Source organism: Pantherophis guttatus, chromosome 11 (assembly GCF_059756535.1).
Source record: "Pantherophis guttatus breed Tessera chromosome 11, ASM5975653v1, whole genome shotgun sequence".
NCBI lineage: Eukaryota > Metazoa > Chordata > Lepidosauria > Squamata > Colubridae > Pantherophis > Pantherophis guttatus.
This window is the reverse complement of record NC_142073.1, coordinates 6701423-6712282: the sequence shown is the minus strand read 5'-3', so window position 1 is coordinate 6712282 and position 10860 is coordinate 6701423. Positions and strand designations below refer to the sequence as shown.

The 10860-nt window shown below is 44.2% G+C and overlaps 1 protein-coding gene across 1 annotated transcript; it reads right to left on the bottom strand.

Moving 5' to 3' along the window:
* Positions 1–1790: 1790 nt before the first annotated feature.
* CBLN1 (cerebellin 1 precursor) lies at positions 1791–10792 on the bottom strand. Its single transcript, XM_034426464.3, has 3 exons — positions 9994–10792; positions 9244–9363; positions 1791–3841 (listed from the first exon to the last, which is right to left on the bottom strand). The coding sequence occupies exons 1-3, from the start codon at positions 10246–10248 to the stop codon at positions 3644–3646; spliced, it is 573 nt and encodes a 190-aa protein (XP_034282355.1). The 5' UTR covers positions 10249–10792; the 3' UTR covers positions 1791–3643.
* Positions 10793–10860: the final 68 nt, after the last annotated feature.

The window sequence follows — 10860 nt, the reverse complement described above, 5'->3', positions numbered from 1 at the left end:
TGTTTAGGGGTGGGGAATTAGAATAGAGCTGGAAGGGACCTTGGAGGTCTTCTAGTCCAACCCCCTGCTCAGGTAGGAAACTTTATATCATTCCAGAGAAGTGGCTATCCAGTCTCTTCTTAAAAACCTCCTGTGCTGAAGCACTCACAACTTCTGGTGGCAAGCTATTCCACTGGTTAATTGTCTGCACTGTTAGGAAATTTCTCCTTAGTTTTAGGTTGCTTCTCTCCTGGATTAGTTTCCATCCATCCTGCTTTCTGGTTCTTTGGAAAATAAGTGGACCTATAAGGAAGAATTTATAGCTCCTCTTTTCTTGCTCACAGGGTTCACCCAACTATCTCAGATACAGGCCTGTGAACAAATTATTCATAAACCAAACATCATCATAATCATCATGTAGCATCATCTAAAGTAGCATTTAAGTCTAGATAACATTGCATGCATGTTACTGCAGTGACGCTGAAAAAGAAGACTTTGTAATCATGGTTAATGCTTTTACTTTTCCTACTGAGATGAGACAAGACCCAATAAGTTGCCTAAGAAATCAGAGTAGGAGGCAAAATGAACATCATTCTTTGAATCAGCAACTTGAATCACAACATTTATTTTCTCCTTTGGAAGAAATGGACCAGCTCTCCCAGCGGTTTAAAACTCTATTCCTCAGTTTGGGAAGACTTTCAAATGGTAGGGTTGACACCCAAACCCATTGAGCCACCAGATGAAGGAGAAGATACCAAGAAAGGAGAATATTTGTAGCTTAGGGTTGAAATGTGGGGTCCATGGTGCTCTCTGAGTTTGATGGGTTGTTTTTTTTTTTGCAGATGTTTCATTACCCAAATTAGGTAACACCAGGAGGAGGAGGAGGAGGAGGAGGAGAAGGAGAAGGAGGAGGAGGAGAAGGAGGAGGAGGAGGAGGAGGAGAAGGAGAAGAAGAAGGGGAAGGAGAAGGAGAAGGAGAAGGAGAAGGAGGAGAAGGAGGAGGAGGAGGAGGAGGAGGAGGAGGAGGAGGAGGAGGAGGAGGAGAAGGGGAAGGAGAAGGAGAAGGAGGAGGAGGAGGAGAAGGAGAAGGAGGAGGAGGAGGAGGAGAAGAAGAATGAGGAGGAGGAGGAGGAGAAGGAGGAGGAGGAGGGGGAGAAGGAGAAGAAGAAGGGGAAGGAGAAGGAGAAGGAGGAGGAGGAGGAGAAGGGGAAAGAGAAGAGAAGCAGAAGATACTGAGAAGGAACATCTCTCGGGGCCTGAATTCTTGGAAGTACCAGAAGTGAGCTGAGCACACAATCAACCCGTCCAAGCTGCATGCCATTCAGGAGCGGGCAAAATGCAAAAACACACATAGAAACAACACATTTTCAGGAGGGAGACCACAGCTGTCACCGTTATTTGCCTGCCATTCTGGTCCACTCCAAAGATTTCTCAGAAGAACTGGCTTGTCATCCCTCCATCCTTCCACCCACCCACTTCCCATTCTAAAGTCTGCTTGCGAAGGGAGCTATTAACAAAGACACTTCTTCTTCTCGCCTAACAAAAGGCGAGGGTGACAGCAAGCATAAAAAGAATAACATTGCTTATTAAGCTAGAATTAACTGCCCTCTTAGGAGCTAATTAAATTTGTTCTTGGAACCCAGGGTTTCTTAAGCAAGGGAGGGGAGAAAAGATAGGAAAACCCATTCTATTTTAACTATATAGCAGCCATTGCCCATGTCCCGGCTATTTTTTGATTTATCAAGGAATAATTCCATCTTGAGGGCTGATCTGTATCCTTCAGGCAACAAAACAGTACAGTACAGTAGAAAGGAGATTCAGGTCTATTTATTTCTCCGTCTCTTCCCCACTCCTCCAAGAGGCCAGTTTATTTATTTATATATTCCACCGGTGTTTTTTTATTATTATTATTATTATTATTATTTCACATTATGATTCGAATACAATCCAAAGTGTTTTATCTTAACTGCACCTTGATAATAATAAAAGTAGTTATTTTCTCTAGAAGTGCTGCAAAATTATAGCATTTACATCTTTTGAGATACTTTAAACAAAAATAATACTAGCAATTAATGAACACTAGCATTTTAGGTCTATCGCGGAAGGGTTTCCTTGTTCTTTCTTTCTTTCTTTTTTTAAAATTTCATTTTAATAAGACAGCTGTAGAAAATGGGATTTGACGGAGAGATTATATGATATAATACAGGATACAGAGGGCAAATTTGTCACCTTAAGGGAAGAAAGGGGTCTATTTTTCCCTCATCTTCCTCCCACTTCAGGACTTAACCAGCCCCAGCGATGTTTGCAAATTGAAAATACAGTCTCTAAAATTGACCAGTTGTTTCACCCCACACCCGTTCCCTCTTCTCCCAGAATTGAAAAACACCACATAAAATAATGGGAAGAGACAGAACAAAGCCAGAGATCAAATACAGTTAAACGGAAGTCTTTATGCTGCTAGTCCTTGAACTTTTGTTTCATTCACAGTCTTTCCAAGAAACTGGAGTTTGTCACGGATGGAGTTCTTGGGCTGGATCTTCTGCGCACCCAACGCACACAGTGGCCGCCTTGCTTATGTATTCATTTATTCTGGCCTTTTGTAGTTTCTTTCTTGTCATTTTTTTTTTTCCTTTCTAGGTTTGGCTACGATTGCATTAACCGGGCCAAGTTTCTCATGTAAAGGGGAAGAAAAGAAACAAAAAACCCGATGAAATGAAAAGGCCATTAAAAGAGGTGAAATGGTCACTAGTCACAATTTGTCTTTTGAGGCGAATCAGGAAATGTTTAATCTATTTAATGGTCACAATTTGTCTTTTGAGGTGAACTAGGAAAAGTTTAGTCTATTTTCTGTAGCTGAGCCACACGTTGACTAGAGGGAGGGAGAAAGAACCAACCAAAGCATCAAGCAGTTGGTAAACTTCGTTCCAATTTCCATAGCAATGGGGCAGGCTAGTTAATGTATTTAACTTACATCATAGTGACATACATACATAAATACATGCGTGTATATATGCATGTGTGCGCACACGTGCTCGTGTATTCTTGTCTGCTTGCTAGCACTCATTTGCACGACATTTCTTACCATGGCACCATATATTCAAAAATATTGTTTTTTTTCTTTAAAGTTAAACTCAGGGAGAGAGTAAAAAATATGTATACATATACATATATATAGATAGATATAGGTATAGATAGATAGGTGGAATGGTTAAAAACAACCCCAGATTCATTGTTATGAGAGTTGTGTCAAGTAAATCAATAAACAATTTTTTTAAAAAAGAAAAACCTGGGGGAGTGGGAAAGTTGCAAAGGTGCAAAAGACACACTGAAAGTGAGGAATTGATGGATACAACATCACCAGATAAATGCAGAGGACAGCAATACTGTTTGCAAAGAAAAGAGAGCGACGTTATTGAAAGATGTCCACCGCGAGCATCTCCTGACAGCTGTCCGTCTTGTTACCGAGATCTTCCAAGCACAAAAACCTCAGTCAGAGTTTTAAACTTCTGCCATAGGGTAGATCTTATCCAGGTGTGTGCAGTTTCCGAGTTCCTTCAGTTCAGGGGTTGGAATCGGTAAGCCAATCTCAAGCTTACTTCTGGCTGAATTGTCCCCTGCCTCTTCTTCCTCCTCCTCCTCTTCCTCCTTTCAGTCAGCGAGTCATTTAAAGAGGAAAAACTAGAAATCCTGAGAAAGTGGAATACTTCCAGCCCCCCATCAAATTTCCTCGCTCCAGTTTTAAATAGGCGCGGTCTCCTTTCTCCATCTGGATCAAGACCCCGTTGCTGGCAGCTTCTCGTGTGACGTCTTGGTCTCCGGCAAAGGCAGAAATCACCGGCCACCCGTTCAGCATTAAGCTCACCTGGAAGCAAAGGCAGAAGACAAGCCCACCTCCCCATCAATGAAAGGGAAAAGGGAAACAAAGGAAGACTTTATCCAATGGCTGCAGGCATGCAGGGAGCTGGGAGGGGGTGCTTCTAACTAAAAACATCCAGAAAAAGAGCTCCCCCACCCCACCCACAGAGTCTTCATTACATACTGTTAGCTGCTCCTTCAATTATGAATGTTGCAGCCAGGGCACAGGAAAGAATAGAAGTACAGCCTGCTACCAGTTTACTCATAAGCCAGTCCTCCTTGTGTTCAAAAGGTAGCAGGGCTGCAGACCTGGGAACTGTGTGGATAAGACCTGCTCGGGACTGCTCTATCAGCAATTATCCAAACCAAAAACAGTTGCATCATTCATCTTTGCTAAATTCATGCTATGGAAAGATGCACTTTGCTGGGTCTGTCTGTCAACTTAGGAACACAAGAGGAAACTCACAGGATAAAGATCTTGAACATCAGCAGAAGAAACAAAGAAATGTTAAGAAGAAGAGGCACAGCTAGCTTAAGGGATTTTGGACAGCATCAAAATGTTCCTCTGTAGTTTTTAGAAATGAATATCAGACATAATCACCCTTCCTTCCTTCCTTCCTTCCTTCCTTCCTTCCTTCCGTCCGTCCTTCCTTCCTTCCTTCCTTCCTTCCTTCCTTCCTTCCTTCCTTCCTTCCTTCCTTTCTCTATCTATCATCTATCATCTCTCTCTCTTCTTTTCATCTATCCATCTATCTCTATCTGTCTATCTCTCTCCCGCTCTTACAACTCTATCTATTTTCTCTCTCTCTCTCTTATGTCTCAATATCTATCTATCTATCTATCTATCTATCTATCTATCTATCTATCTATCTATCTATCATCTATCATTATTTCTGCTGGCAAATCAAATTTATTTGCAATAACAAAAGATCCAAGAGTATAAAGATTTTTGTTTTTTGCTTTAGCACTACTGTAATTACCTTTCAAAGCCCCTTTAACACTACTGTAATTACCTTTTTAAGTCCCAGCTTCTCCACTCATCCTTGTATGGAGTTATAGACAATCAAACAAGAAGAGAAAAAATATATATAGATCTAATTGTTTTAGGGATTTCTAGAAGAAGAAGAAATAATGAGGTCATGTAAGTGCTACGAGCAGTGTGCTCAAAGTTGACCCCTCAAATTTGATGCATGTGGATCATGGCTGAGATTCCAGCATGGAATAGAGTCGGCCACTACTCTGTATTGTAAGATAGTCCTTTTCTTTCCGGAAATCTGGGTGCTTTGTCTCCCATGCTGAATCTTCAAATGCCAGACAAGGGAAATACCCTAATAGTCTTCTTCTGGGCAGTGTCTACGAAGCCAGGGAGTGGGGTGGGGAGACTTAGTCTTTTGTGGACCAGCAAAAATGCTGAAACCTTGGCAACATGGCCCAACAGAGATGACAGCATTCTTTCTGAGGAATGTTAGAAACTCAACACTTTGCATACATCCAGAGCAAAATCTGCCACAAACAGTAATTAAAGAATCCCAGTAATGCAATTTTCCTTCTTCGCATGTCATTCTTTCTGCGCTTCCTTAAAATCCACTCCCCCTCTTTTTACTGTGCATATGTGCACAGTCCTTAAATTATAAACAAAAGGTAGGTGAAGGCTTAATAAAATCCACAATCACTATTGCCAAGTGATATGGAGATAGATAGATGGATGGATAGATGAATGGATGGATGGATAGATGGATGGATAGATAGATAGATAGATAGATAGATAGATAGATAGATAGATTTAAATAAGGCAATTCCTCCCTCCCCCCTTTTTTTTAGCATTTTAAGTCAGTCAAGGAGACTGTGATAAAAGGGAAAAGGAATTGGCCCTGTATGTAGAAATCTCTAGCCTTTTTGGAGGCTAGAGCTATGGCTTCCTAAAGCAGAAATCAACCCCTGTTCTTCAAGAAATATACATTTGCACCTTTTGAGTAGCAAAATGAAAGAAATTGTTATTTATGGTGCAGCCAGGCTGCACACACAGGTTTTAAATCTCACTCCGTTTAGCAGGATGACTTCTGAGCAACCCTATGCAAGGACGAGGCGCTTTACCTGTCCATTTTCAGGCATGTAGTTTCACCTTCAAATTTAGAGTTTATAGAGAAAGAAAAAGGCTCTACCTCAAAGATTCAGGAAGTCCCACTCTGACCAGGAGACAATCGATGAGTCTAAATTCTCCATAGTTCAAGATTCCAAACAGATGAATTTCCATTTGTGTGTGTGTGTGTGTGTGCAGTGGAAAGTAAAGGAGTTCCCGAGTTATTGGGAGGCATATACCTTAGATTAGATTAATATAGATCAGGGGTCCCCAACCTAGCATCTGTGGACTAGCACCAGTTTGCAGCATGTCAGCAACTGGGCCACACAAACCAGCGAAACCCCGTCCGTGGGATGCAGACAGCGTACAAAACCACGCCCCTTCCAGTCCGGGGAAAAACCTTTCTCCATGGAACTGGTCCCTGGTGTCTGAAAGGTTGGGGGCCACTGATATAGATGATTAGATTAGATTAGATTAGATTAGATTAGATTAGATTAGATTAGATTAGATTAGATTAGACTAGGAGGTGTTGGTTGAGGTTCTTTAGATGGTACTATCACCAACCTGTCAACTTACATTTTCACAATCCATTCACTTGGATACAAAATTAACCCATGGAGGGGATAGGATACACCCGAAGCATATAAATTAACTCATCAGGTTGAATTCTTGTAAAATGCTAATCTCACCTAACCAAGGAAAAAACAGAGTGAGAACGAAAGCAAAACTGGCTCAGGTTTGCACGTTACGCATTGAGCTACCGATCGTATGAACACGGCACAGCTGATCTTTTCTCACTTCGAAGAACGCGACGTTTAATTAGGTCCCAATTATACAGACAAATGTTCCTCATGAAAAGCTGAAGGGTTGGGGGAATATGCTGTTTACGCTATTGTACCATCAGCAAATTCCGAGGGAGTCTAGCATTATTTCTGTGCCTGAGAGATTCAGGTTTTCTTGGTGACAGTTCCAACTTTCTTCACAAAATGATAATTGGGTGCAAGCCAGGGTTAAAAACCTCACTACCACATTTTCCCCTCTTCCAGGAGTTGGTTTGTACATTTTGCTTAGCAAAGAGTTTTTTAAAAACTCAAACAGTATTTTGCAGCATTTCCTGTTGGTCTAAAAAAGCAACATCTTCATGGAACATGGTTTCCACCGAGAAGATAGCTTTCCCCAGTCATTTGTCTGATAGTCCGTAAAGGGAGCAAGCATGAGTTAGAAAAGCTATAAGTAGCTCCCAAGAAAGGATGTTCCTGATCCTTTTTAACAACAGCAAAACTACAGGTCTAAACACAATGCTTACACCCCCTATGAGGACAGCAGACAATGGATGAAAGAGCCATGGATGTTATCAATGACAGGAAATAGGATTGTGCCTGTTGAATGACAAATGCACCACCAAATACAGTTTGCACAAATTGGAAACGTGCTTGTCTCCAAAATGAAATTCAATCAGCCAGGCAACCATTCTCTATCTAGAATCTGAGCGTATGTTTATGTATTCTGCAGTGCAAGAGACTTTCGAAAATAAAACCTGAACTTCAGCTCACTGAAATGAATCCAGCTTACTTCTAAGTAGACTTGCCTGGGGCTCATGGTTTTAGTCCACACTTAGCTTTAAAAATGATCTCCTTCCTTTTACATCCACATACCGGATTTACAGTTGTAACATATTTTATGCTTTTTGTGAACACAACTTCATCTCGCTTAATTCAACTTTATTTCTTCCTAAGAGAGAATTTAAAGGAATGTTAAGGAGAAGGGAAGGGAAGGGAAGGGAAGGGAAGAGAGAACAGAAGAAAAGAAAAGAAAAGAAAAGAAAAGAAAAGAAGAAAAGGAAAGGAAAGGAAAGGAAAGGAAAGGAAAGAAAAAAATTTGGCTTCCCTGCATGGATACAATTTGCATATTAGCACATTCTGCCTCATTATTAAAGATGTGTTCTTGGAAGAAAATCCAACTTTATAGAGTGGGAAGCTTTTTAAAAAGAAAATGCCCGGCTTATAGCACAAAATACTGGAGGCATGAAACCATTAAACGGAAAAACTGACACTATTTTTTCTATAAATCAGAAAGGCTCAATTTAGGCAGGATAGCTTTTGGCAACTGTTTTCAGATCCAGAATGGTGGGAAGCGAGACAAAGACCAAGCTGAGGAACTGGACAGATTTATGAACAATGATAAATAATAGGGTGGCTCATTATTCATTTCATTTTTACTGCAGCCAGTAGAGAGCTGAGGCATGAAAGTAGCTGTTTCCAAGAAAGCTTTAAAATCAAGAGTAGCATTAAAATTCAGCCTTCGAGGGCCCAACGCACTTTCTTCACCTTTGCATTATTCTTGGCCAGGTACATGAGAAAATATACTGTATGAGTATATATTGTTCTATCATATCTATCTATCTATCTATCTATCTATCTATCTATCTATCTATCTATCATCTATCTATCTATCTATCTATCTATCTATCTATCATCTATCTATCTATCTATCTATCTATCTATCTATCTATCTATCATCTATCTATCATCTATCTATCATCTATCTATCTATCTATCTATCTATCTATCTATCTATCTATCTATCTATCTATCTATCTATCCCATCTCTCTCTCTCATCTCTCTCATCTCTCTCTCTCATCTCTCTCATCTCTCTCTCTAAATCTGTATCTGTTGTATACACATTATTCCCATAAATCTTCCCCGTATAGTATAATTCTGCAATGAAAAACCCAGTCACCCTGATTTACACAGACCTGAATTTCAAAATCCACAAAGCAACCCCAACACACACAGAAAGAGAGAGGGGGAGGGAGAGAGAGAGAGGGGGGGGAGGGAGGGAGGGAGGGAGGGAGAGAGAGAGAGAGAGAGAGAGAGAGAGGGAGGGAGGGAGAGAGAGAGAGAGAGAGAGACCACACACACATACAAGAATGGGTATTCCATACTGGGAAATTAACAACTATCTTTTACTGGATGGCTTCTGGCACAAGATTTCTACACTGAGCAGATGATGGATACGACACACACTCACTTATGTCTCGACATCAAAACACACGTACACACAAAAAGTGTGTGCATATGCACACACACCTCCTCGCAGAGAGCTTCAACATTTATTGTGCCTGCCTAGAGCTAGGCAGGCGGACTCGGAAAGACACTTAGTTAATTCAAGGGTGTCAGTTCCTCACCCAAGCTCACAGTTGAGTTGAAAGCAGTTGGTCCCTCTCATTCATTCATTCGCATAAATTGGGGAGGGGGCTGCTTTCCCACCCAGGGCAAAAAAAAAAAAAAAGGAAAGTCCCTCCGTTGAAGAAGCCATGCAGTCTCACCTGGATGGTCTGCCTGTTGTACACCTTGACCACGTGGAAATTAAAGCTGTAGATGCCCTTTCGGGGAGCGATGAAAGTGCTGCGTTCCGAGTCGAAGTTGAGCCCAATGTTGACCAGCACCTACGGAATGGAGGGAAGAAACAGAGCATGGGGTAAAGAAAGAGAGAGAGAGAAAAAGGGAGGGATATTGCCCAGGTGAGGATCAAAGCTTTTCTTTAAGGTCATTTCTCTGCAATCATCCATCTCTCCTTCCATTGGGAGCTGTCCACACTGAAGGCGAAAATCCATCCTCCTGTCTCCCGTCTCACTCTCTTCCCTGAACATAGAGACATTTAAGGCTGGGCTAGATGAGCCCTCTAGATTCAGGGCTGCTCCTCCCCAACGTAGGTCCATAAATCCTGATGCTTGGGACGGAGAGGTTTTGTAGTCCCAGACAGGAGGAGGAAGCCAGGTTGCCACTCCGGGCACTCGACTGGAAATTTGACTTTATGGCTGAGGACTGACTACCCCGTCTGTTCTCCCACCCCTAATCTCGGGGTGTCTCCCGGAGAACTGAAAGTAGGGTGGCAGAAGGTGGCAGAGAGCAGGAAAGAGTCCTCTGAAGGCATCTCCCCCTTCCATCTTCTAGTCCTAAGTGCGCCCTCCCCTCTCCCACCCCACTAAAACCCTCCTCCCCGCTTCCCCCCCTCTCCCCGACACCCCCTCCCTTAAATTCCCCCATCCCGGATTTTTTTTGGGGGGGTTTCCTACCTGGTCGAAGTAAATGATCATGGTGCGATTGCTCATCTCCGACGGCTCGTGGTTGGTGCTGCGGATGGCCGAGAAGGCTACCTTGGCGCTGCCCGACCGGACCGAGATGCCCAGCGCCGTGCCGGTGGGATCGGAAGCCGGGTTGGAGTCACAGACCACCAGACACTTGCCCTCCAGGATGATGGGCTCCGTCTCGTTCTGCCCCATCACCACGCCGGCTAGCCAAGCCAGGCTCAGCAGCTCCAGGGCCAGCATCGCGCCAACGCCAACGCCGCGCTTCCGACTCCCTTTCGCCTTTCTGCTTGGCTCGACCCCGGCGGCTGGCGGGCTTCTCCGACGGGACGGACGGACGGGCGGGCGGGCTTGGTGGCTGGCTGAGCCTCGCTGCTCTCCCCTTGCCCTGCCCTGCCCTGCCCTGCCCGGCTCGGGCTCGTCTCCTGAGCTGCCCCGGGCTCGCCTCTAGTCCGCCAGCACGGCCCGCGACGCCCGTCGAGGTGCTGAAAACAGCGCCCGCGGCCCCCGGCAAGGCGCAAGCGGAGCGCTCCGATGCATAGTGCAGGGAAGGGGAAAGCGGGAGCTGCGAGAGAGCGAGCGAGCCGGTCAACCAGAGGGGCAAAGCCAAGGGGGGACCCCGCTGCTGCCCGCCCGCTGCTGCCTTGCGACGGCGCCCACCAGCCCTGCCCTGTTGGCTGCGCTCGCTGCCTGCCTGCCTGCCTCTTTGCCTGCCCGCCTGGCTTGGCTGGCTGGCTCTCTGCCGCAGCTCTGGCCCGACCGCTCCCCACCGCCCGGCAGAGCACACACAAAAGCCGCCGCGGCGCGCCTCTCCCCCACCTTGCCTCTCCCTCGCCAACCCCAGCTCTTCGTCAG